Source organism: Tyto alba, unplaced genomic scaffold (genome assembly GCF_018691265.1).
Source record: "Tyto alba isolate M040663 unplaced genomic scaffold, T.alba_DEE_v4.0 Super-Scaffold_100000100064, whole genome shotgun sequence".
Classification (NCBI taxonomy): Eukaryota; Metazoa; Chordata; class Aves; order Strigiformes; family Tytonidae; genus Tyto; species Tyto alba.
In genome coordinates this window covers 92,353-117,568 of record NW_024881265.1, presented here as the reverse complement: position 1 = coordinate 117,568, position 25,216 = coordinate 92,353, and the positions used below count along the sequence as shown (strand labels likewise).

Sequence of the window (25,216 nt, the reverse complement as noted above, 5' to 3'; positions counted from 1 at the left end):
GTAGAAGGGATTAAAACCATGAAATCGGTGTCCCAGAGACAGTTGCACAGATTAGAGGCTTCATTTGCCTGCTCATCCCAGGGTGAGATTCCCTAGCAAAATCTTGGTGAGTAGCCAAATGTTAAAAAATCCAGAGGTCTGGCTGGATGGTTGCTCCTCTATCTGCTGCTCTTGAAAACCCCATGAAAATGAGATTCAGAGTGGACACCGGGACTCATTTGCTCCACTTTATTTGGTTGGTTTTGTTTTTTTTTTTAACCATCCATCGAGTCTTGGAATATAGCAGTTTCTTGGACCAAACCAAAGGTTTGTCCAGAGCATGTAATGTCCATCTTGCTGCCCATGCTGTCTCAGGGAGCCAGCTGGATCCTGGACTCCCAAACCCAGAAGAAAGGCAGGATTTTCTCTCCATTGAAAGAAGTTGGAGGAAAAGCAAAAGCCAAGGTCTCGTTATTGGCATCGAAGAAAGCCACGTGTCCCTTCTCATAATCCAGAGAGACCCGGATAGTCCTTGGCCTCCCATTCAGAGGTTGAACTGTTTCGAAGGAGGTGAATGCTTGAAACCTGTCTCCACAGATGCCAACAGCCCAAATCCCCTGGGAAGGGTCGAGGTTAATCCAACCTTTTCTCCACGCCGAGTCTCTGGCCACCCCCACAGCCCAAAATCCCCGGCTCCCCAGCTGGACTTCCCAGTAGTGCCTCCCCACCGTGAAGCCCTCGCAACCCAACACGGAGCAGTAGGTATCAAATCTCTGGGGATTGTTGGGCAAATTCTGGGGCGTTTCATCCCACCTCACGCTTCTCCGGTCCTCAGAGAGGACGAGGTGGGGGTTTGCTGTGTCTGGGTCCAGTGTCACGTTCGCTGATGGGAAGGAAAGCACGAAAGAAGAAAAACAGCACGTCAGAGAGTAGGTAACGGATGTTTCTCTCCATCTGCACCCTCCTGGCTTTTTCCAGGGATGAATTCTTGGCCTGACAAGCTGCTCAGTAAGGACTTTCTCCATGAAATATACCATAGAGTTCTATTTGAAGGCTCTAATGATTTGTATTATTTTTAATTCCAATCAAAGGAGAATGGAAATTCATCTTGCCAACCCACCAGGAAAGTGTGAATTCTCTGCTTTTGCTGTCTTCTCTCACTTGGGTCCCCTTTTCCACCCCAGTATATCTCTAGTCTCCCGTGACTTACCCCATTGCACGTCCAGCTCAACTGGGAGACTCTCTGGAAGGAGAGGAGGAGAGAAGCGTTGTTAGTTTGTTCATGGGGGAGAGGGACTGTATTAGAAATGGGTAAATACAAGGAGGCGCGCTTTTCCCCTTGCAAAACAAGCAAAATTACCAGGTGGACAAGTCCAGCTCATGCCTAGACGGACCTTCAAACCCAGTATGACCAGCTTTGATTTAAAGAAATGTCCTCATAGAGTTGACTGCACCAATTACTAATTAGAGATCAGAGGAGGGAAGGGGACAGTTATCTGAACATGGAGAACTGTCTCGGAATAGCTGATTCGGGGTTTATCTATATGGACACCACCATCTGTTTGCAATATCTTGACTTTTCACGCCGGCTCCCTTGCGGATGGCTAGATGTTACCTATAGCCTGTTTGCTTTAAATAGGAGCGGAATCAAGAATTTGATTCATTTCCTTCGTGTAGCTAACGGGAGGGGCTTACTCTCGTCCTTCACATCACTCAAGCATTCAGACACACGTGCAAATACGCCTGGGAACGCAGTTCCCCTCCCTCTTCCAGCTCCAGCCCCAGATAGGAGGGTTATTGAGTAACTCATTGTTAGCATTCCTTAGCCGGGGCTTTATGCTGGTAATTGGCTGGTGTCCACTCCTTTCCAGCTGTGAAAGTGTGGTTTAGATTTTCCCCTTCCTTTGTACCTTTGAATTTCCTCAGGGCTTCCTTCAGAACGATGTTTTTCTGAGATAAATCCTTGAGTTTCTTTTCCACTCTGGGAAACTTCTCCGTCAGTTGCTGGAAAGTCCTTGCTTCGCACCTGGAAGGAGAAGACTTTTGTATTCCTTCCTTGCTGAGTGAGCTACGTAAAAACCCTGCTTAGAAAAGCTGCTGGGAAAGCTTATTTCTCCCCGAGCCTCAGGTTGAGTCAGCTGAGACTTTGCTGGGCACATCAAGGGTCCCAAGGTGGAGGGGACACACTTGCTCTGGACTTCCTCGGGGGTGGATATTGGCTTCCTCCAGCTGAACAGAGGAGGTGGTAAGGACGTGATCTCACCCCAGGGCCTTCTCCGCCCCAGCTTCTTCCTCACCCTGAGCTCTGGGGACTCTGGTAAGGAGGATAACCCCCTCCTGCTCCCCCGTTCGTGCCCGCTTTGCGACATTGTGCTGAGGACAACCATCCCCTTCGGAAAGGGAGAGCCACGTACCTGGTCAAGGCACTCCTGGCATCCTAAAGGAGAGAGAAGATGGGAATTAAACTTTGAGCGATCTTCAGGCCCGATTATATCTCTCCTCTCCCTCAGCTGTTGTTTGCAAGCGTGTTTTTGCCTGGATTAGATTTTCTTGTGCCAGCACAGAGGAAGATCGGGGACCTCCTGTGCTCATCCAGCTCCGTTGGTCCCTGGCTAGAAGAAATGCTTGAACGCAGCTGGTGGCATATCATGTCTACTTCCAAATTTCACTTCTGCTTGTGTCCTGCCTGGTATGGTCTCTTGGGAAGGGTAAATGTGGTCTATATGCTGGGTAGACTCACTCTGGACTGACGCCAGGATTCATTTATTAGCTCTTGCCACAGTCAGGCAAGAAGTGCCTTGATCTCCCTTGCTTTGCCTGGGGTTGGGAGGTAAACACTTGGCGGGCGCTTCCAAGATGCCAAAATATTAATTCTGGCTTCCTCCTCTTCTTGGGTTGGATACGACATAGCTGAGCCCAGCGGTGCTGGCATGCAATATGGCTTCTTCTTGAAATTAACATCTAAATGAACTACACAAAATGTCAAGGCAAAGAGACCGGGGAAGAGAGGACCACCCCAACGGCACATTCGGAGCGTCGCAAACTCAGTTGCCCAGCTCCCCGCTCTCACCTGCAGGGATTTATTCTCCGGCTGTGGGCTCATCCCTTCCAGCTCCTGGATGAGGTTGCCCATGTGGGAGATCTCCACGGAGATCTTCCTGTCGTTCTCTGTCTGGGTCTGCACTATCTCCTTCTCCACGTCCTCCAGCCACATCAGGAGGAGACGCTTCTGCTCGTCCTGGAACTGGTGCAGCTGCTTGAACACCAACATGATTTTCCACCTCTCGGCTCTTGTCTGCTCCTGCAAGGAACAGATGGGGAGGGATGAGAACAGAAGAAATCGGAGAACTACAAAACCTGGTTAAATAAGACAGTCTAAGACTTAGAGGGCAGTCTAAGTGGCCCTGGGTCCCCTTTGAACTTTATATGATGCCCTGTGGAGTCCTACAATCCACCCGGCCTGTTTTAGGGGGGTTGTTTTTTAATTTTCAGCTTGAGAAATGTGCAGGCACTGTTGCTTCATGTTTTTCCCCACAGCCTGGAGAAGGCCAGGTGCTTCACGTAGGCACCCGCGAGTGTTTGGTGGGACAGATCCTGCTGGGAGAGAGTTTGAGGAGCCCGGGGTGAGAGAGGAGGATTTGGATGTCGTGAGATCCCGCGGAGGCTGTTGGAAATGGTCCCTGAGATGTGTAACTCCCCAAAACTCCAGGTGTTAGCATTGAGGGCAGTAGCTGGATGGGGCAGGACTGAATCCAGGCCAGGGACCCCAATGCAAGCAACCAGCAGCGAGTTCGTGGTGTTTTCCTTCTTTCCCCGCTTTATTTAGCGGAAAAGCGGTCGCCTGCCTCTGCTCACCTTCACCCCGGCAGCCTGACTGTTCTCATGAAGCTGCAGTGAAACATCTGTCATGCTTTCTGCTTCTGCTTTTGAAGAAATCACCATCTCTCACTTCCTTAGAGCTACAGATCCGTCCCCCCAACCGCTGGTAGCCCAAAACAGGGCTGGGAGGCGCTGGAAACATCTGGCCTGGTGCATTCTCCAAAGGAGATGTGTCTACATCTGGATCTCCCAAGCTGCCACGAGAGCCCCCACCCTACGCAGCCGTGGAAAAGCCCCACCAGGGTCCAAGATGAAATCAAACCCCTCCCTGGACCTCATGCTCGGGGTGGCTGACCCATCTCCAACACTTTTTTTAACCCGCAGAAGACCCCTCTGCTCCTACAGCAGCAGCGACTACCCACCAGGTACTTCTGGCTTCTCTTCTCCCCGGTCAGTTTTAATCCTTGGAGCCTTTCTCTTTCATCCTTGAGGCTCTTCAGTTTGCTTTGGATTTGCTCCTGCGCATTAAAAACAAAACAAAACAAACAATTATCTGCAAGTTCTTGGGGAGAGGGATGCAATGGCTTCAGTGTTGCTCTAGCTAATTCCTGGTGTTCTCAAGCACGAGACCACCAGAACTAGGGAATATTTAAATATTTAAATATTCTTTATTCTGTTGTCCCTCTTCACCCCAGATATTTTCTGTGAAGCCTCTTGTGAATGAAGAGTGAAATGAAGGCAGTATTTATTATTTCAGCCTCATTTACACCCCTATTCTGTGCTAGTTCCTTCTCCCAGTGTATTTGTGGCCAGTTATTTTCTGCATTCACTAATCTGCTCTGCCTTGGCTGGCTAATTTTATCCCCTTGTGAGCACAACCTCCATTTTTTATTTTTTTTTTACCTTTACTCAGGTCCCTCAAATTGCTACAACTTCCCATCACCAGCGTTTCTGCTCAAACTTGTCACCTTCAGCTCCTTCTGCAGACCAAGGAATAATGAATATGAATAACGTCCACAGAGCTTGGTTTTTTAGGAGATAAACTGCACCTTAGAAACGTCCGTTTTTTTAACATCTACTCCTGACCTTCCCATGACAAACCCAGATGGACATTTGCAGCCTGACCTCCTTTTTTTTTTGTTTGTTTTTTTTTAATAAGTTTATTTTCTCCCTCTGGCCCCTCACTACTTCTTTCCCCCCCCCCAATCTTGTTTCATGCTCACGGCGTGACTAATGTCACCTTTCACCTCCCCATTCCCAGTCATTTCTTCCCCTGTGGGCATGATGAAATGTCACGGAGCCTCCTCTGCATGAGCACCGACTCCTCCTCCTGACCCCATCCACCCCGAAGGGAACTAAAAATGCCTCCCAGCATCGTCACGGTTATTCTGAGAGAGCTGTCTAGAAAGACATTCCTGTGGGGAGAGATTTACAGCAGAAAGCACAACTCACCTGGGATTTATGGTCCAATTCTTGCACAAAAATTAGCAGTAAGAGCCCTGCCTGTGCACAAGTGAGCGAAGGTGGGGTCCAGCTCTGCTAATTTGGGTATTTTCGATGAGCTGTCGGCCTCAGCATCCCCGGAGAGGGTGACAGCAAATAAAACGGTGCCTTTTTCCAAAGGGATCCAAGCTGACAATGTCACCTTGAGAAGTTGGGATTGAAATCCGCCCCCCCTCTTTGGAGGTCACGGTGCAAATCGGGTTTTAGTCACTCGTGCTGCCTGGGGGTGACCCTAAAAGTGGATTTTGCTGGTGGGCTGAGTCTGACCCGGCCCCCCTGAAGTCTCTGCGTGTCCCTGAAGCCCGGCTGTGCCCCTCACCGTGCCTCTGGGCGCCTGCAGACCGGGGGTGACAGCATCGCATCCAGGCAGGGCTGGAGCCGAGGCAGCGAAGCAAAGCCAACCCCAGCTCCATGATCTACTGGCTCGACCCAACCCTGCCACATCCCAAATTTTGGGAGATCCGACGGGATTATTCTTCCTCATATCCTTGGGAAGGTGGAGAAGCCCCTGGCTGGCAGACCTCAGCTTCTGACGGACCAAGAAAGCCCTGAAAATATAACTCAACCCCTGCAACATCCCAAATTTGGGGAGTTCCTACGGGACGTCCTTCCCCATATCCTTGGGAAGGTGGAGAAGCACAGACATCAGCCTCTGATGGGCCAAAGAAAAAAACCCCAAACCAAAAAACCCCCAACCTGCCACATCCTAAATTTTGGGAGATCCTGTGGGATATTCTTCCTCATATCCTTGGGAAGGTGGAGAAGCCCCTGGCTGGCAGACCTCAGCTTCTGGTGGACTTAAAAAAGCCTAAAAAGAACCCAAACCCTGCCACATCCCAAATTTTCGGGGAATCCTACAGGACATCCTTCCCCATATCCTTGTGGAGGTGGAGAAGCAGAGACCTCAGCCTCTGATGGGCCAAAAAAAAAAAAAAAAGAAACCCAAACCAAAACAGCCCCAACCTGCTACATCCCAAATTTTGGGAGGTCCCACGGGACGTCCTTCCCCATATCCTTGGGAAGGTAGAGAAGCACAGACCTCCGCCTCTGATGGGCCAAAGAAAAAAACCCCAAACCAAAATACCCCCAACCTGCCACATCCCAAATTTTGGGAGTTCCTGTGGGATATTCTTCCTCATATCCTTGGGAAGGTGGAGAAGCCCCTGGCTGGCAGACCTCAGCTTCTGACGGACCAAGAAAGCCCTGAAAATATAAACTCAACCCCTGCAACATCCCAAATTTCGGGAGTTCCTATGGGACATCCTTGCCCATATCCTTGGGAAGGTGGAGAAGCACAGACTTCCACCTTTGATGGGCCAAAAAAAAAAAACAAACCAAACCCAAACCAAAACACCCCCAACCTGCTACATCCCAAATTTTGGGAGGTCCCATGGGACATCCTTCCCCATATCCTTGGGAAGGTAGAGAAGCACAGACCTCCGCCTCTGATGGGCCAAAGAAAAAAACCCCAAACCAAAAAAACCCCCAACCTGCCACATCCCAAATTTTGGGAGTTCCTGTGGGATATTCTTCCTCATATCCTTGGGAAGGTGGAGAAGCCCCTGGCTGGCAGACCTCAGCTTCTGGTGGACTTAAAATAGCCCCAAAAGAACCCAAACCCTGCCACATCCCAAATTTTCGGGGAATCCTACAGGACATCCTTCCCCAGTATCCCTGTGGAGGTGGAGAAGCAGAGACCTCAGCCTCTGATGGGCCAAAAAAAAAAAAAAAAGAAACCCAAACCAAAACAGCCCCAACCTGCTACATCCCAAATTTTGGGAGGTCCCACGGGACGTCCTTCCCCATATCCTTGGGAAGGTGGAGAAGCACAGACCTCCGCCTCTGATGGTCCAAAGAAAAAAACCCCAAACCAAAAAACCCCCAACCTGCCACATCCCAAATTTTGGGAGATCCTGTGGGATATTCTTCCTCATATCCTTGGGAAGGTGGAGAAGCCCCTGGCTGGCAGACCTCAGTTTCTGGTGGACTTAAAATAGCCCCAAAAGAACCCAAACCCTGCCACATCCCAAATTTTCGGGGCATCCTACAGGACATCCTTCCCCGTATCCTTGTGGAGGTGGAGAAGCAGAGACCTAAGCCTCTGATGGGCCAAAAAAAAAAAAAAAAAAACCCAAACCAAAACAGCCCCAACCTGCTACATCCCAAATTTTGGGAGGTCCCACGGGACGTCCTTCCCCATATCCTTGGGAAGGTGGAGAAGCACAGACCTCCGCCTCTGACGGGCCGAAAACCCAAAAAACCCAAAAGCACCAGAGCAAAACGCTGCGCTTTCTTACTTTGCACTCCTGGGCGGCCTCTTCGATGGGAGCGACGGAGTGAGCGCGGTGGGCGTGGGACCGGTCGCACACCACGCAGATGGCCGTCCCGTCCTCCTGGCAGAAGAGTTTGAGCGGTTCCTGATGCTTCGGGCAGAGGCTGCCCGCCCCAGCCGCGTACCCTGCCCACGAGCTCAGCTTCTTGGCGATCTCCTGCCAGGTTCCTCAGCTCCCGGTTGGGTCTAAATTTTCTTTTCTGGGCAATTCCCCGGCACTGGGGGCAGGCGAACCTCCGGTCCGATTTTCCCGAGCATCGCGTGATGCAGTCCCGGCAGAAGCTGTGCCCGCAGTTGATGGACACGGGGTCGCTGAAATAATCGAGGCAGATGGAGCAAGACGCTTCTTTCTGCAGACTCTCCAGCGGGTCGCACCCGGCCATGGCTGAAGAATGACACGGTTACTTTCGCTTCATTGAATTTTTTTTTTTTTTTTTTTTTTTTTTTTTCCCTTGGGCAGCAGCTGGGAGTTTCCTTCTCGATCAGCTTTTGCTATCTGATCTGGGAGGTCTTGCCTGCAAAGGGCAGCCTCGTAAAGGATGTAAAAGGAAGGAGGGGCGGAGAAAGGGGAATTTCAGGCTGTTTTTCTGCGCGAAACGCAGTTTTGCAACACCCCCCTGAAACCTGAGTCACTCCACAAGGCGTTTCAAGGTCTTCAAAAGTTTGCTGCTAAAGAGAGAAGAGGGAAAAGAAGTTCCTCATCCTGACCCATGACTTCCGAGTCCCGAAGAACGAGTTGACAGCGGGGAGCGTTCGGCAGCAAGAACAGCTTTACAGGATGCCACCCCTCCCTCCCTGCTCCTTGCCAACACAACTGTGCAGACAAAACACAAAATTACAGGAGGAAAAAAAAAGACTTTTTTCCCCTCTTTTTCTCAAGTGGGGGGAAGAGCCGTGGGGTCGACTGGCAATGCCCAAGCTCGGTGCTGCTGCATGCCCCGTTTTGCAGAGCTCGGCATCCTCCCCGCTCGTTTAGGAGGAGATTCCAGCCCGCAGGAGAGCAGGACGCTCCCACGTAACCGCCGGGACCAGGAATAAACCCAGTCTGAGGGATCTGCAGGTCAAACCCTGCCCAGGCGGAATCAGCTCGGTGTGTATTTTAATTTTCAGCCGGGGCTGATCAGCCAAATCGGGTTACAGCCCTGCGATGCATTCGTGCATCGTCATGTACCTCTTTCCTTCCTTCGTACGTGCTCAAGCCAAGGAGTCGCTGGTTTAATTATAAATGAGTAATCTAAGCTTTGCTTGCTTCGTGGCCACCTCTGCAGCTCCGGCCTCGCGGGACGCCTGCAGCTCCCGAGCTGTGAGAAGTGACTCGGCAGAGGAAATGAATCACGCAGCACCAAAAAAAAAAAAAAAAAAAAAAAAAGAAAATTAAAAAAAATTGCTTCAGACATCCTCGGCGAGATAAGTCCCTGCGGTCATTCCCTGCCCTGAGGTCAGGCACCAGCATCGGGCCCACCCTGAAAGGGTTTTGCTCGCCATGCTCTTACAGACACCCCCCGTGCTCTCCTCCAGCAACGGGCGATTTTCCACCTGGGAAAAGGCTTTTTCCATGCCAAAAATCCTCCTGCCTGCGTGTTCGGGCACGGGATCTAGTATTCTCCGATAGCAGCAAAATGTTCATCCCGCACCCACCCACGTCGTGCGCCGATGCGATCCCGGCACCTTCAGCCAAAGCTTTGGGGAAATATTAATTAACACCAGGCTCGGGACGAGCTTATCCCAACCCACCCGGCCGGACGCCGGGTTTCGATGCTGGGCGTTGAATTGTCAGCAAATCCCCAAACCCCTCATTTGCTGGACGAGGCTTTCAAAATCCTGGTCCATCCAGATGTCAAATCTCCAATTTTCTCCCCAGCCCCGCAAGGGAAGGAACTCGACGCACAGCAAAGCCACCTCGGTGGGTTTTAGCTATTTTTTTTTTATTTTTTTTTTTTTTTTCCCAGCTGCAGGAAATGAAGCCGCGCTGAGCCGTCTAAATTCACCCATTTCTCCCTCCTTCCCCCTTTCCAAGATGAGCAAACTTGACCTCTTGTTCCAGCAGCCTCCCCGCCGTCCTCCACCACCTCCGCCGCCGCCTCGGCCACCTCTCTGACCCCGCGGCTCATCGCCCCGAATTCAAGACAAGTTGAAAAACCTCTAATTCAGCTGAGAAGACGCTGATCTCCTTTTTTTTTTTTCCTCCTGCTGCAGCCGTAGTTTTGACCCCCCCGGCGTGGTACCTGTGGTTATCAGACACGGTACTGATCAGTACCTGCGGATGAGCGAGCTATAAAATCACAGCAAACCCTTTTCATGATGGCTAAAATAAAATAAAACAGCTTTTTCCGTTTCTCACAAGCACGGTAACAACTTGGCCTCAGTTCAAGCTCTTCTGGGTCTCTCCAGAATAGCAGATTTTTATATCACCCGCAGCCCTTGTTTTCCTCAGGCGTTGAGATCGCGCATGGATGTGAGCTCTTCTGCCTTCCGACTTCACTAAATTATGTTAAAAGAAAAAAAAAAAAAAAAAAAAGCTCTAAAAACTAGAGAGGAAGATGAAACAGTAAAAACAAAACAAAACAAAAACACAAGGAAATTAATGTAGAGGGGAAAAAAAAAAAACAAAAAGTGGCAGCAAGGGGAATTTGTGCTGCAGTCCTTCTGCCTCAAAAAAAAAGATTAAGAAACGGGCTGTGAGGGGGCCCCGATTCCCCATGTGATGGGAATTGGGCTCAGAAAACTTATATAAAGGGAAAATGAGGGGAAAAGGGCTTTGATCAAAACTTTTATAAAGGGAAAATGGTAGAAGAAGGGCTGTGAGTAAAACCTAAAGGAAAAGTGCTGGAAGAAGGGTTGTGAATCCAATTTAAATAAAGGAAAAGTGATGGAAGAAAGGCTGTGATCAAAACTTAAATCAAGGAAAATTGATGGAAGAAGGGCTGTGGTTAAAACTTAAATAAAGGAAAAATGATGGAAGAAGGGCTGTGAGCAAAACTTAAAGGAGAAATGGTGGAAGAAGGGCTGTGAATGCAATTTAAATAAGAGTGATGGAAGAAAGGCTGTGATTAAAACTTAAAGGAAAATGTTGGAAGAAAGGTTGTGATTAAAACTTAAATAAAGGGAAAATGAGGGAAGAAGGGCTGTGAGTAAAATTTAAATGAAAAGTGATGGAAGAAGGGCTGTGGTTAAAACTTAAATAAAGGAAAAGTGATGGAAGAAGGGCTGTGAGTAAAATTTAAATGAAAAATGATGGAATAAGGGCTGTGGTTAAAACTTAAATAAAGGAAAAGTGATGGAAGAAGGGCTGTGAGTAAAATTTGAAGTAAAAATGAAGGAAGAAGGGCTGTGGTTAAAACTTAAATAAAGGAAAAATGAGAGAAGGAGGGTGGTTATTCTCATCGTGACCAGTTCCGGAGATTTTCTTTTCCTTCCTTCAGCAAAACTCCAACCTTTTTCTTTTAACAAAAACGTGAAGAGTTGCGGCTCGGCCCCTTTCAGGGCTGGGGGGTTTGGGGGGGTCGGGATGAATTTTTCTGCCCCACGGGGAGGAGAATCGGGGAAAAGAAAAGCAGGAAGCGCCCAACGTGGGGCTCGAACCCACGACCCTGAGATTAAGAGTCTCATGCTCTACCGACTGAGCTAGCCGGGCCACGGGGTGTCCAACCCCCCCTGCGGTAACAACCGTCCCCACGTGACGCAGCGTCCGCGCGTGTCACCGGCCCCGGGACCGGCGCCGGGGGGTCCCGGGGAACAGGGGCCCCCCCCGGGGGGTGGGGGGGCGGAATAGCCGCGTGTCACCCAGCAGCGCTGCAGGCTGCTGCGAAGAGTTAAAAGTGCTTGTGCGAAGGCGGGCGGGAGGCAAAAAACTGGAAGAAAAAAAAAAAAAAAGAAATAGGATAAAAAAAAAGGGGGGGGGGAAAAAATGAAATGTTTCTGCCCGGTTTCGAACCGGGGACCTTTCGCGTGTGAGGCGAACGTGATAACCACTACACTACAGAAACACGGTGGGAACGGAGCGGAGATGAGGGCCTACGGCCGCGCAGCCGCCGCGGGTGCGGAGCGCAGCGAGGGCCGGGGGGTCGCTCCGGCGGAGCGACGAGTGCGCGGGGCGGCGGAAAGAAACGCGGGCGGGGAGGAAAATGAAAAATCAAAATAAAAATGCCAGGGCGCCCAATGTGGGGCTCGAACCCGCGATCTTACGATTCAGCGGCGCATGCGCTACCGGCTGAGCTAGCCGGGCTGCGGCGGTAGCCACGCCCCCTCCAGCGTAGGCCACGCCCCCGAGGCGGTGTCTCGGGGGGGGGGGGGGGGGGAAGCCAGACCTCCAAGAGCAACGAGGAGGGGGGGGATAGACAAGCCCGCCGCAAGACCACCGAGACTCCGGCTCGGCGGCGGCTCCCCTCCGCACCGTCGGCGCGGATCAACGCGGCGCTCCGGTTCCCGCCGCAACGCGGGGGGATGGAGGCGGTGTGGGGGGGGTGGCGCCCGGTTTTCTTCCGCCCACCCCATCCCTTAGCAACCCGCCGCCGGTTGCCTAGTGCGGCACTTCCGGTCAGGTGGGGGGAAAGGTGGGCGGGGCTTGCGGCCGGAGACCGGAAAGCGGAAGCGCGGCGGCGTTTTTTTCCCCGTCTGTTGGCGGAGCCCCGGCACCATAGAGAGCGGCGGCGGGGGCGGGAGAAGGGCTAGAGCGGCTCCCTCCGGGGTCGGCGAGCGAACGGGAGTGGCGACGAGCCAGCGGGGGTGGGCGAGGGTGGCACCCCCGGGGCCGTTTGGGCTGAGGTTGGGGCCAGGCCCGGCGGCGGGGAGCGCTGTGGGGATCAGGCCCCGGTTTGGGGTGGGGGGGGGAGGCCTCCAGCAGCCCCCCCGGTTGTGGTTTTTATTGGGGGGGGGGGGGGGGGGAGCAACGTTAGGGGCAAAACCGGCATCAACCCCTCAAACCTCCCCCCCTCGTTTTGAGTGTTGAAGCGAAGGGAAGGGAAGTGCCCCCCCCCCGGGGTGGGGGGGGAAGAGGGAAGCGGCACCCCAAAGTCTTGGTGGCGACTGGGTGGGGACTGGGCGCCCTTTTGGGTTTGAGCTGGTGGGTTGAGAGGGAGCTCAGGGATTTGGGAGGAGGAGGAGGAGGAGGGTCCCTCCTCTTCATCATCATCCCCCCACCCCTTGATGGCGGCCACGGCGGTTTTAGGGGACGGGGTCCCCTCGGGGGGTCCCGGCGGGCGGCTGAACCCGGTGGAGACGCTGCAGGAGGAAGCCATCTGCGCCATCTGCTTGGACTATTTCGTGGACCCCGTCTCCATCGGGTGCGGGCACAACTTCTGCCGCGTCTGCATCTCGCAGCTGTGGGGCGGCGAGGCCGAGTACGAGGCGGCCGCCCCGGCGGGGGCCGTGGCGGTGGGCGACGTCCTGGAGGAGGATCTGGAGGATGAGGAGGACGAGCTGGAGGAGGACGAGCTGGATGTGGAGCAAGAGGAGGAGGAGGAGGAGGAGGAGGAGGAAGGCGGCGGGGAGGAAGAGGAGGAGGAGGAGGAGGACGACATGTGGAGCGAGGAGGAAGACGAAGGCGACCTGTGGGAAGACCCCGTGGAGGAGGACATGTGGGACGGGGGGGTGGGGGGCGAGCTTTACTTTGGGGACGAGGACTATGACGAGGACGTGATGGAGGAAGACGTGGAGGAAGAGGAGGAGGTGGAAGAGGAGGAAGAAGAGGTCCAGACGCCTCCTCCCCCGGTCCTGGCCACGCGGCCTCGACGCCTCCAAACCTTCACCTGCCCCCAGTGCCGAAAAACCTTTTTCCAGAGGAATTTTCGCCCCAACCTCCAGCTGGCCAACATGGTGCAAATCATCCGCCAGCTCCACCCGCACCCCCAGCGCCTCGCCCCGCCGGCCGCTGGCCCCTCGGTGTCGGGAGCCGTGCCGGGGGTGCCGGGGGTGCTGGTAGCCGTGGGGGGTCAGGCCCCCCCAAATTTATGCGAGAAGCACCAGGAGCCCCTCAAGCTTTTCTGTGAGGTGGACGAGCAAGCCATCTGCGTGGTGTGCCGGGAGTCGCGGAGCCACAAGCACCACAGCGTCGTCCCCCTCGAGGAGGTGGTGCAGGATTACAAGGTGGGAAACGGCGAGGGGGTCGGGAGAAGTTGAGGTGGATTTGGGTGGGTTTGTTTGTTTTGGGGTTTTTTTAATTATTTTTTTAAGGGGAGGGGGTGTGGGAAGGAGGACAGAGCCGTCGGCGCAGGCTGGGTGGTGCGGATGGCGTTGGGTGCATCTTGCCAGGCTGGTTTGGCAAGCAGAGAAAGGGGGGTGGGAAAAATGAAAAATAAAATAAAAAAAAAAAAAGGGGGGGGGTGGAGGTTGGGGTTGGGGTGCAGGAGGGCCAGGAAGCCACAAAACCGGGGAGGGAGGTGGGTTGGTTGGGGCAGGGAGGGTCTGGTTAACCACGGGGGGAGAGGTGGGGATGGTAACGAAGGTGAAACCAGGAGGGGTGGGGGAGAAATCCTCCCCCCAGACCTGAAATCCTCCCCCCAGACCCTTCGTTAGGGATTTTAACGAAGCAGCCGCGCTCGGGGGACGGTGGCCACCGAGGTCACATCTTGTTTTTTTTTGTGGGGGGAGGATTTCTGGGAGAAAAAGAGCGTGTCGGGTTCAGTTCCTTGACTATCCAACTGGCTGGAGACTCAGCCGTGGCAGCTCCAGTTGGAGTCAACACCCTCTGAGCCCCTGAATTTTTTTTTGGGGGGGGTGGGGGGAGGCTGGAATTTAGCAGCCAGGAGGTTTGGGGGGAGGAAGACAGCAACGGGGGGTGCCTCCTCCCTGCGTCGTGCTGTTTCGTGAGGGGCAGTGGGCGCGTGGCCGGCAGCGCCGTTTGCTCTTCGGTCAGCTCAGTCTCTTTCCCCCCCCTCCCGCCCCCCCGCCAAATTTTTTTGCTACAAAAATCCAAGGAGGCAGGAAAAATGAATTTCCAGAGGGCGCAGCCTGGGAGGGTGGCGAGACAGCAGCAATTGGATTTTTGGAGATGCCGAAGCGGATCTAGAACCGCGTTGCTACCGAAAGGCCGAGGTTTAGGCTGAAATTAGGAGGAGTTTTATTCTCAGCCCCGCCGTGGATTTAGGGCCCAAAAGAGGAGAGGAAGGAGGGGATTCCCTGAGCCCCGGGGTGCCTGAGGTGGGTTTCTTTCTCTCAGAACAAACTCCAGAGCCACCTGGAGCCGCTGAAGAAGAAGCTGGACGCGGTCCTGAAGCAGAAATCCAACGAGGAGGAGAAAATCACGGAGCTGAGGGTAAGAACCGACCGCTCCCGTGCGCGATTCCTTTCCACGCTGCTTCATTTCTTGTTTCTGTCTTCCACCCTGACCAAAAAAAAAAAAAAAAAACCAAAAACAAAAAACAAAACAAGAAACCCCTCCAGATAATCAGCCCTCAGGATGCTGGAATGCCAGAGCGCTGCAGTCTGGTGAGGGGGATGAGCCGGGACGGTTTTCTCCCCCTTCCTCGCAGCTCTGGGCTCTTCCCGGAGGTGTCGCGGTCCCTTTGCTGGGGTCACAAGGGCTGGAAGCCTCTTCCCTGCGGAATTAGAGCTTAAATAAGGGGGTTTTGTGCCCGAATGTGTGGTGGGGATGGGTAGGCGGGGAGAAAAAACAAATTCCCATCCTTTGAGTCTGCCGCTTGAGCTTAAGGGTGTCTATCCTCCCCTTCCCCCCGGCTCCGCAGGACAAGATGAAGCTGGAGATTAAGGAATTCGAGTCGGACTTTGAGCTGCTGCACCAATTCCTCATCGGGGAGCAAGTCCTGCTCTTGCACCAGCTGGAGGAACGCTACGAGAGCTTGTTGGCCCGTCAGAGCAGCAACATCAGCCAGCTGGAAGAGCAGAGCGCGGCCCTCAGCCGCCTCATCGCCGAGGCGGAGGACAAGAGCAAACAGGACGGGCTGCAACTGCTCAAGGTCCTTTTTTTTTATCTTTAATTTTTTTTTTGGGGGGGGGTGGGGGTTGTTTTTTCTCTAGCCCTGGGGCAGGGGGAAGAGGGAAGGTCGTGATGGGGGATCCCAGGAGGAGGACAGAGTCTCGCCACCGCGCTGGAGCAAAGCGTCTCTCGCGCTGGTTTTGAACCTTTTCAAGGAGTTTTTGACTCATGATTCACGCAGTTGATCTCCGGAGCGGTTCAGCTCCGCGCTGGCGGGGCTCTGCCCCCTCTTTCTAGCAAAGGGATAACGTTAGCGCTGGGAATTAAGCGGAGCTGTGAAGAGGGGGAGCTCTTTTTCCTCCCCAAAAGGGTTTTCCTCGTGGGAGAGGGTCTTTATCCGATGGCAAAATCCTGCCCCGTCCCTCCGGTCGGGGATCTCGTCCTGTCTGCGAGACCAAAGTGGGGGGAAAAACCAGGCTGCCCCCCCAAATTTGGGGTTTGCTCGGGTGCTTGTATTAATGGGAAACGGCTCTACCAGGGGGTGAACCCACCCAGGGGACTCATCCTGTCCCCCGGGGGCAGGCGGCTCATTGCAGCTCAGGGCGGTGCTGCGCCGCAGCCGCTGAGAGGATTTTTTCCCCCCCCTAATCTTTTCTTTCTCTTCCTCCCCACTTCCCACCCGGCTCCCTCCTTTTGCAGGACATCAAAGGCACTTTTATCAGGTCAGTGACTTTTCCGTAGGCTTTTTGGGGGTGGGGGGGAGGAGGGGGGAAAAAAAAAAAAAAAAAATCCATGAGATTTTTATTTTAAACCTTGGGCAGTCGGTGCTTTTCCAGACTGGGGTTGGGTAACGCCAGGGAAAAGTCGATTGCGGCCGGTGTAAAAAATAAAATGTGACTTTGGGAACTCCTGGCTGATATAAATGGGATTTGGGGGGGAGGTTGGGAGAGGAGAAAGGCTGGGGAGAGATCTCCAAATCCCAGCAGCCGCTTTTTGGGAGTGGAGCTGGGTGTGCCTGCCCAGACCTCGTGCCCCGGGGAAGCCGGAGCCGCTGGTAAATCTCAAACGGATCGTGGGGTGGTGGGTTTTTGGTTTGGTTGTGGTGTTTTTTTGGTTTATTTTTGAGCTGCTTTTTGAATTTGAAATCACGCCCCCTCCCTCAGCTGCTCGCTGAGGGAGGGGAGGGGAAGGGGGGGGCGCTGGGTGACCGCGGCTCCATCCCTGCCCCAAATTTGGCTGTTTCCTGCGGCCGAGATGGGGTGGGGACCGCCGGCTGTACCAGCGGAACCGGTTCAGCCCATCTCTGGGGTTTTTGGCTCTGTGCAGGGCATCTCCCTGTTGTGTTTTACCTCCCCGCCCCCCAGCGCGCTGAATCCCCACTTTTTCCACCCCCCACCCCCCCTCCCTCAACCCCCAACCCCCCACCCCCTGCACTGGCAGATGCGAGAACATCAAATTCCAGGAGCCCGAGATGGTGCCGGTGGACGTGGGGAAAAAATATCGCAACTACTTTCTGCAGGACGTGGTGATGAGGAAGATGGAGAAAGTCTTCAGCAAAGTCCCGCAAGGTGAGCGCGACCCAGCGCCTCCGCCCCAGGGCACGACGCGGTTTTTGGGGCACAGGCCCAAGGGGGGGCAGATGCTGGGATTTCCCCCTCCACTTCTGCCTTCCCCAGGATTTCCACCCCCTTTTTTTTTTTTTTCTGTCCTACTGGTCTCCTCCATTCCGGCCTCTTCTTCCTCTCCACGCTTTGCTCTGCCCTTTAATTGGGCTTCGCCCCTAACGGGGCCGTCTCCTTCCCATCCCAAAAGCGGAGCTGGATCCGGAGTCGCTGACGGCTCCGGGGTTGGGCTGGGATCTGTCCCGGAGTTGGAAAAGGATTGGAGGGGTTGAGGGGGGTTTGGAAGGGAATTGGGGGGTTCAAGGGGTTTTTGGAAGGGAATTGGGGGGTTCGAGGGAGTTTTGGAAGGGAATTGGGGGGTTCAAGGGGTTTTTGGAAGGGAATTGGGGGGTTCGAGGGAGTTTTGGAAGGGAATTGATGGGTTAAGGGAATTTTGGAAGGGAATTGGGGGGGTTTGAAGGGGAATTGAGGGGTTCGAGGGAGTTTTGGAAGGGAATTGGGGGGTTAAGGGAATTTTGGAAGGGAATTGGGGGCTTCAAGGGGTTTTTGGAAGGGAATTGGGGGGGTTTGAAGGGGAATTGGGGGATTCGAGGGAGGTTTGGAAGGGAATTGGTGGGTTAAGGGAATTTTGGAAGGGAATTGGGGGGTTCGAGGGAGTTTTGGAAGGGAATTGGGGGGTTAAGGGAATTTGGGAAGGGAATTGGGGTTTGAAGGGGAATTGGGAGGAGTTAGGGGAGTTTTGGAAGAGAATTGAGGGGTTTGGAAGAGTATAGGGGGGCTCAGGGGGTTTTTGGAAGGGAATTGGGTTTGAAGAGGAATTGGGGGGTTCAAGGGGTTTCTGGAAGGGAATTGGTGGGTTTGAAGGGGAATTGGGGGGAGTTCAGGGAGTTTTGGAAGAGAATTGGGGGGTTTGGAAGAGAATAGGGCAGCTCAAGGGGTTTTTGGAAGAGAATTGGAGAGGTTCGAGGGGGAATTGGGGGGTTCAAGGGAGTTTTAGAAGAAAATTGGGTTTTGAAGGGGAATTGGGGGGAGTTATGGAAGTTTTGGAAGAGAATTGTTGGTTTTAGAAGATAATTGGGGGGCTTAAGGGGTTTTGGGGAGGGAATTGGAAGGGTTTGAAGGGGAATTGAGGGGGTTGGGGGAGTTTTGGAAGAGAATTTTGGGGCTTAAGGGAGTTTCGGAAGGGAATTGTTGGTTTTGGAAGAGAATCGGGGGGCTTAAGGTGTTATGGGGAGGGGTTAAGGGTTTTGGGGGAGGGGAATTGGGGGGGTTAAGTGAGTTTTGAAGGGAAACTGGGGGGGCATTAGAGGTTTAACGCCGTCCCAGCCAAAACCAGGACAGACCCAGGGTGGGGGCTGTCGGTCCCGGCGGCCACTGGTGCTACAGGCAGCGCGCGCGGGTGCGGATTTGGGGTTGGAAAGAGGAAAAAACAACCTTGGGGGACCGGTGGGGAGACGGAGGTGACCGGTGACCCCCCCCCCCACACACACACACACACACACCTCCCCGTTTTCCAGCCGACGTGACCCTGGACCCCGACACGGCCCACCCGCGCCTGAGCCTCTCCGTGGATCGCCGCAGCGTGAAGCTGGGCGAACGCCGCCAGGATCTGCCGGACAACCCGAAACGTTTCGATTCGGATTATTGCGTCTTGGGTTCGCAGGGTTTCAGCGCCGGGCGCCATTACTGGGAGGTCGAAGTGGGCGGCCGGCGAGGTTGGGCGGTGGGCGCCGCCCGCGAGACGGCTCGGCGCAAAGAGAAAACGGTGGGTCCTCACCAAAAACGGGAAATCTGGTGCGTGGGCACCAACGGGAAGAAATACCAGGCTTTGACGGCCACGGAGCAGACGGCGCTGTCGCCCAGCGAACGGCCCCGGCGCTTCGGCGTCTACCTGGACTACGAGCGGGGCCAACTCTGCTTCTACAACGCCGAGAGCATGACCCACATCCACACCTTCAACGCTTCCTTCCACGAGCGCATCTTCCCTTTTTTTCGCATTTTAGCCAAGGGCACCCGCATCAAAATCTGCGCCTGACCGGCCGGGCCTCGCCTCTCCAGATCCGGCCTTGCACAGAGCCACGCTCCTTCCCCTCCCTCAACCCCCCGGATCCCACTTGGGGACCCAACGCTGCACTCGTCTTCTTGCACCCGCTTGCTCACAAAACCTCTTCCCTCAACCTCCTGGGATCTCACCGATCCCAACGTGGTTTGGTTCTGAATAGGGAAGAATCCGCCTTGGAAAGGTGGGAATTTTTTTTTTTTTTTTTCAATTTTTTATTTTTTTTTATTTTTTTTTTCCCCGGCTCTTGCTGCTAGGAAGCTCCTCTCTCCTTCCCCCCCCCCCCCCCCCCCCGGCTTGACACCCAAAGTTTTGCGCCCACAGTTGAGTTTTGAGGTGCCTCTTGGCTCCCTTAGGACACAGACCTCCCAACTTGGGGGGCGGCGGGGGGGGTGTGAAACTGGACATCAAGGTGCGAGCGCTCGTCGCTCCTCCAAACCCCCACTGTCATCTTTCCCCAAAAAATCATTTTTCCCCCCCATCCAGGTTGCGCCTGGATTTCTCAGGCTTCACCTTCAACCCCCAGCTGCTGTTGGGACCTGGAGTCAAACCTGCTTTAACCTGCAATTTTTCTCATCTTTTTCTTTTTTTTTTCCATTAGTGGGGGTTCTCAAATTTCCTAACCCCCCCCCCCCCCCCAATTCCTTTCGGAACCATTTTCTGTGGGTCTGGCACTTTACTGGGGGCCGAGGAGGGTGCAAAGAGCTGGTCTCCTCCCCAGAGCCGCCCCGGCCCGGCCGCGGGGGCAGGAACCAGCCTCCCATTTCCCCTTGCAGCTCGAGAGCTCTCCGAGATGGGGATATTTATTTTTCTCTCCCTTTTTTTTGTTGAGATTCCAGCTGAATCCTGTCCCACTCGAGAGACTCTGACTGTACCCATTGTGGTGGTTTTTTTTTGTTTTGTTGGTGGATTGGTATTTTTTTTTTTTCCCGTTGGCGTTACAGAGCTAGTTCAAAATATTTTTGGCTAAAATGAGAATTAAATGGAGATTTAGTTTTATGAAATGTCAAGAAATAATAATAATAATAAAGAATAAGGTTGTAAACCTGAGTCTTCGGCTTATTGAGATTCCCGGGGGGAGGCTTGCAAGATCTGGGAGCCATTTCCAAAGAAATCTGGCTCCACCTCTGCCCCAAACTGGGGGTGCGGGTCCCCCCGAGCCTGCCTGACCTCACTGGTACCAACTCATCCCAGTCAGCAGCTGCGCTTTAAATCTCACCTCGTTAAATCTTGACCTAATCCCACCTCATTAGCTCAGGCTCACAAGCCCACGTGCCTTCCCAAAGCAGCCGATGGCCGAGCTGGTGGCACCTGGGGACCAAAGTCCCTTCTCAGGGGGGCTCTATGGGCCAGAAAAGGGCAAAAAAAGACAAAAAAAAAAAATCCCCAAAATTCCTCAATCTGTTGAAAAGAGCTTTGCGCCCAGCTTGAAATTCTCTAGGAAAAACCTCACAAATGGCCACTCCCACAATCCCCGCTGCAGGGACACAGCCCCAATTCCTTATTGTAACCACTGCTGGTGCTCAAATTTATCCATTTTTCTGGAAAATTGTGGTTGTTTTTTCCCTCCACCCCCAGCCCCTCACGTGGGAGAAGCAACACCCCGCTGCCTCGCGCTCCCCTCAGGATTTCCCGCCCTTTTTCAGGTTTGGGGGTTTTTTTTTTTGTTTAAAACACACAAAATGATCATCGCCAAGTTCTGGCGGTCACCCCCCTGTCCCTCCACGACGTCCCCAACCTCGAAGGTGTGGGGACAATTCCTTGTGGCCGTAAACCCCGCTGGGGTTTTTGCTTCTCCCCTTCCTCGGCTCTTTCAACTGCCATGTTCTGGGCTGACCCAAGAGGTGGGCAAAAAACCTCTGTAAAGCGCTTTTTATTGATTTTTTTTTTTTTTTTCCCATACACAAAATTTAGGCTTTCTCGCTATCTGGTCCCGATGGTGACTTGCCACACCCGGACGAGGTTGTCTGTGTAGCCGGCGAAGAGGGTCTACGGAGAGAAACGGGGTTGGGTCATTGGAAGGGTTGATGGCCAACAAGGTGGGACTTTGGGACGCGAGGAGAAGCAGCTACGGTCCGAAACACGGGGCGGGGGGAGTGCCAGATGTTGGGGGGAGCGCCAGATGTTGGGGGGCTGGAAGGTTGGGAAGGGCCCCAGGGGAGGAAGGGAGGTGAGGGAAGTTCTTGGCCTCGCTAGCAGAGACACCTCCAGGAGCAGAGCCCCAAGTGTCTTCACAGTCCCCGAGCCCCAAAAGCAGCTGGGGGGGGGTGGGTGGGTGGGTGTCCCCCCAAATCCTCATTTGGGATCAGGGAGGGGAGGGGGGGGGGTGGTGTTTGTACCTGCCCATCGGCAGACCAGGCCAGGGAAGTGCACTGGGGCGGTTCGGCTTTGCTGCTGGTGCTGATCACCTCCTGCTTCAGCTCATCCACGATGATTTTGCCTTCCAGGTCCTGGAGGAGAAAGAAGAAAGGGAAGGATCCCGCGAGGGAAATTCCCGGGATGGAATCCGACCCCGAAACCCCGCGAGGGAGCAGCTGGGGGGGGGGGGGTCGCTCAGAAACAGCCTCTGGGGATTTTTCCGCACGGCAACACGGTCAGATGGCATCAAAGTGTTTCATCACGGCACGGCGGCTCAGCCACCATCACCCTCCTCAGCCCCGGAGCAGCGGGGGGGGAGGCGACTCCAAAAACTGAAGAAAAGGGGAAAGTTGTCTTTTGCAGGGGGACGTACCCAAATCTTGATGCTGGGGCCGGTGGCGGCGCAGAGCCAGTAGCGGTTGGGGCTGAAGCACAGAGCGTTGATGATGTCTCCTCCGTCCAAGGTGTAGAGGTGTTTCCCTTCGTTCAGGTCCCACAGCATGGCCTGGCCGTCCTGCGGGGCAGAAAAAGGAGTCAAGAGGGGGGAAAAAAAAAAAAAAAAACAAAAAAAAACCCAAAAGGGAATGGATCTCATCTCAGGGGTTCGACCTTCCCGCCGCGTACCTTGCCACCGGAGGCGCAGAGGGAGCCGTCGGGGGAGACGGTCACCGTGTTCAGGTAGCCCGTGTGCCCGATGTGGTTTGTCTTCAGCTTGCAGTTAGCCAAATTCCAAACCTGGGTGGGGGGAAAAAAAAACAAAACAAAACAAAAAAAAAAAAAAACCACACAAAAAAACCCACAGGAGCAGAATTAAAAAAAAAAAAAAAAAGGGGGTTCAACGCTTGCTGCCGCACCCCAATTCTCAGGATGTGGGGGAAAAAAAAATAAAAAAAAAATATTAATAAACCCTTCCCCAGAGAATTGGCTGCGCTGATTCTCGCCCCCCGCCAGCGCAGGGATCTCACCTCACCTTCACCAGTTTGTCCCAGCCGCAGGAGACGATGATGGGGTTGCTGCTGTTCGGGGAGAAGCGGACGCACGACACCCACTCCGAGTGACTCTCGTCCTGAGGAAGAGGAAGGACGTCAGGTTCACGGTGGGGAAAGGCGGGCCGAGCCTTCCCCCACCCCTCAGAATTGCCCTGAATTATCCTCAGAATTACCCTTAATTATCCTCAGAATTATCCTCCAAGTGAGAGCTCAGTAAGGAACAGCTCGCTTCGAAACATCAGGACCGAGACACCTGGATTCCCACTCAAAAAACCGGCGGGATTTGACCCAAAACGCACCTGCACTGTGTATTTGCAGACGCCCAAGGTGTTCCAGAGCTTGATGGTCTTGTCCCTGGAGCCCGAAACGATCTGGCGGTTGTCGGAGGAAAAGGCCACGCTCAGGACATCCTTGGTGTGGCCCACGAAGCGACGGGTGGTGGTGCCGCTGGAGGAAGACGGGGAACACCGCGAGATCTCGTTAATTCCACCAAGGAGGGGGAAAAAAATTCAAATGTTTGAAGAGAAAAGAAACACGGAGCCGTCTACAAAAGACTACGGACCCAGGGGTCCAGTTTTCCTTCAAAAGGATTTAGGAGGAGGACTGGGGGAATCAGGATGAATTGATCCCGCGTGCAAGCCTGGCTCTGCAAATCCCAACCCTCTTCTCCCAGCTGTAGCCCCAAGTCGGCCCCAAACGACCCCCCCCCCAAAAAAAAAGAGCAGCTCAAGCCCGCGCTCTGCTTCTCTCCCATCATAATTGCAGGACGTTGTCTTCAGATCCCGGAGGATCGGCAGACTTTGCGTCAGGTTTAATCATCGGGAGCGGAGGAAGAGCGGCCGGCAGACCTCTCCGTTCCTTAAACTGGAAAACTTTTTGGGGGGGGGGGGGGGGGGGGGTGGATTTCTCTTCCGACCCGCGAGCCCATCGCCCCGTTTTTAAGGGGTGTTGACATCCTCCAGACCCCCAAGGGAGCAGGGAGACTCCCCGCGCCTCACGTGGTGAGGTCCCAGAGCCGCAGGGTCCCGTCCCAGGAGCCCGAGAGCGCGAACTGCCCGTCGGAGGAGATGACGACGTCGCTGACGAAGTGCGAGTGCCCCCGCAGCGCTCGCTGCGGGATCCCGTAGTTGGTCTCGTCACGGGTCAGCTTCCACATGATGATGGTTTTGTCTGGCGGGGAGAGAGATTCAGAGCTAAAGTGGGGGCCGGGGGGGACACACAACCCCCCCCCAGCCCTCTGCTTGCTGCCGAAGAAAACGGGGTGACCAAGCCTATGGCAGAGCCCAGGCTTCCTTCCTCCTCCTCGTCAGCACCTCTGCCCTGGGCAGACTGTCCTAACAGGGGGTTCCACCCTGTCCCCCCCCCGCCCCTCAATCCACAGTCTCCCCATTTACCTGACAGCCCCCCCGCCTTCCACGCTCATGGGAGCCCTGGCGCCCCAAAATCACTGTCTCCCTCCCAAGCCCCCCAGCCTTCCCTGCCCCTCTCCCCTCCAGGCTCATGGGCTCCCCTTGTCGTCGCCCCAAACCTCCAAGCTCGACCTACAGTCTCTCCCTACTCCCCTCAACCAGAACAACAATCTCCCCCCTCCCCGAGGGGATGGTCTCCCCCACCAGCCCCCCATTCCCATGGTTTCCCCCCTTGCCATTTGCATGGTCTCTCCCTGACTCCCCCCCACCCCCCCAACAATTCCCATAGTCTCCCCCTCCCCAATTCCCCCAGTCTCTCCCTGACTCCCCCTGCAACAATTCTCATGGTTTCCCCCTGACTCCCCCCCGCTTCCCACAGTCTCCCCCTGACTCCCCCCCCCCCCACCATGATCTCCCCCTGACTTCCCCCCCCTCCCCAATTCCCATGGTCTCTCCCTGACTCCTACCCCCATAATTCTCATGGTCTCTCCCTGACTTCCCCCTTTTCCCACGGTCTCCCCCTGACTCCCCCCTCCTCCAATTCCCACGGTCTCCCCCTGACTCCCCCCTCCTCCAATTCCCACGGTCTCCCCCCGACTCCCCCCCCTCCAATTCCCACGGTCTCCCCCTGACTCCTCCCCCCTCCAATTCCCACGATCTCCCCCTGACTCCCTCCCCCCCCAGTTCCCATGGTCTCCCCCCTGATTCCCCCCCACAATTCCCATGGTCTCCCCCCTGATTCCCCCCCACAATTCCCATGGTGTCCCCCCTGATTCCCCCCCCCAGTTCCCATGGTCTCCCCCCTGATTCCCCCCCACAATTCCCATGGTCCGCCCCTGATTCCCCCCCACAATTCCCATGGTCTGCCCCTGATTCCCCCCCCCAATTCCCATGGTCTCCCCCTGATTCTCCCCCCACAATTCCCACGGTCTCTCCTTGACTTCCCTCCCCCTTTCCCATGGTCCCCCGCTCCCATTCCGATGGTCTCTCCCTGACTCCCCTCCCCGCATCCCGATGGTCCGGCCCGGCCCGGCGCGGCCCTCACCCCGCGAAGCGGAGAGAATCATGTCCGGGAATTGCGGCGTGGTGGCGATCTGGGTCACCCAGCCGTTGTGCCCCTTCAGGGTGCCCCGCAGGGTCATCTGCTCCGTCATGGCGGCGGCGGGGCGGGCGGATGGCGGCGGATTTAACGGAGGGCACGGCCCGGTCCCCCTCGGGCCGTCCGCTGCAGCCACCAGCGCCCGGAGAGGAAGAGGCCGAGGTGGCTTCCGGC

The 25,216-nt window shown here is 54.7% G+C and overlaps 3 protein-coding genes and 2 non-coding genes across 5 annotated transcripts; 1 reads left to right on the top strand and 4 right to left on the bottom strand.

Moving 5' to 3' along the window:
- Positions 1-213: 213 nt before the first annotated feature.
- Positions 214-8,971, bottom strand: LOC104363754 (E3 ubiquitin-protein ligase TRIM7). Its single transcript, XM_032989834.2, is given in 8 exon segments — positions 214-862; positions 1,190-1,222; positions 1,890-2,005; positions 2,394-2,416; positions 3,050-3,280; positions 4,221-4,316; positions 7,599-7,790; positions 7,792-8,971. Coding segments are annotated over 8 exon segments (1,428 nt in total). The 5' UTR covers positions 8,017-8,971; the 3' UTR covers positions 214-350.
- A 2,223-nt stretch (positions 8,972-11,194) lies between these two features.
- On the bottom strand, positions 11,195-11,267 carry TRNAK-CUU. Its single transcript has one exon. It is a non-coding gene; the product is annotated as a tRNA-Lys (tRNA).
- Positions 11,268-11,546: 279 nt separating this feature from the next.
- On the bottom strand, positions 11,547-11,619 carry TRNAV-CAC. Its single transcript has one exon. It is a non-coding gene; the product is annotated as a tRNA-Val (tRNA).
- Positions 11,620-12,208: 589 nt separating this feature from the next.
- TRIM41 (tripartite motif containing 41) lies at positions 12,209-20,232 on the top strand. The gene is made up of 6 exons (XM_042802028.1): positions 12,209-13,717; positions 14,790-14,885; positions 15,316-15,546; positions 16,206-16,228; positions 16,947-17,074; positions 18,646-20,232. Exons 1-6 carry the CDS (start codon positions 12,779-12,781, stop codon positions 19,161-19,163), a joined length of 1,935 nt encoding a protein of 644 aa, XP_042657962.1. The 5' UTR covers positions 12,209-12,778; the 3' UTR covers positions 19,164-20,232.
- Positions 20,233-21,044: 812 nt separating this feature from the next.
- Positions 21,045-25,208, bottom strand: RACK1 (receptor for activated C kinase 1). Its single transcript, XM_042802280.1, has 8 exons — positions 24,989-25,208; positions 23,533-23,704; positions 22,834-22,981; positions 22,516-22,611; positions 22,170-22,280; positions 21,919-22,059; positions 21,527-21,637; positions 21,045-21,176 (listed from the first exon to the last, which is right to left on the bottom strand). The coding sequence occupies exons 1-8, from the start codon at positions 25,095-25,097 to the stop codon at positions 21,111-21,113; spliced, it is 954 nt and encodes a 317-aa protein (XP_042658214.1). The 5' UTR covers positions 25,098-25,208; the 3' UTR covers positions 21,045-21,110.
- Positions 25,209-25,216: the final 8 nt, after the last annotated feature.

Excerpts from the sequence above, each read along its gene's own strand:
- TRIM41 (XM_042802028.1), top strand. The coding sequence starts at position 12,779 with ATGGCGGCCACGGCGGTTTTAGGGGACGGGGTCCCCTCGGGGGGTCCC. Across the intron at positions 13,718-14,789 it reads AGGTGGTGCAGGATTACAAG|AACAAACTCCAGAGCCACCT; the intron begins GTGGGAAACGGC and ends TCTTTCTCTCAG. Across the intron at positions 17,075-18,645 it reads CTTCAGCAAAGTCCCGCAAG|CCGACGTGACCCTGGACCCC; the intron begins GTGAGCGCGACC and ends CCCGTTTTCCAG.
- RACK1 (XM_042802280.1), bottom strand. The coding sequence starts at position 25,097 with ATGACGGAGCAGATGACCCTGCGGGGCACCCTGAAGGGGCACAACGGC. Across the intron at positions 22,982-23,532 it reads CGGCTCTGGGACCTCACCAC|CGGCACCACCACCCGTCGCT; the intron begins GTGAGGCGCGGG and ends GTCTTCCTCCAG. Across the intron at positions 22,060-22,169 it reads TCTGCGCCTCCGGTGGCAAG|GACGGCCAGGCCATGCTGTG; the intron begins GTACGCGGCGGG and ends TCTGCCCCGCAG.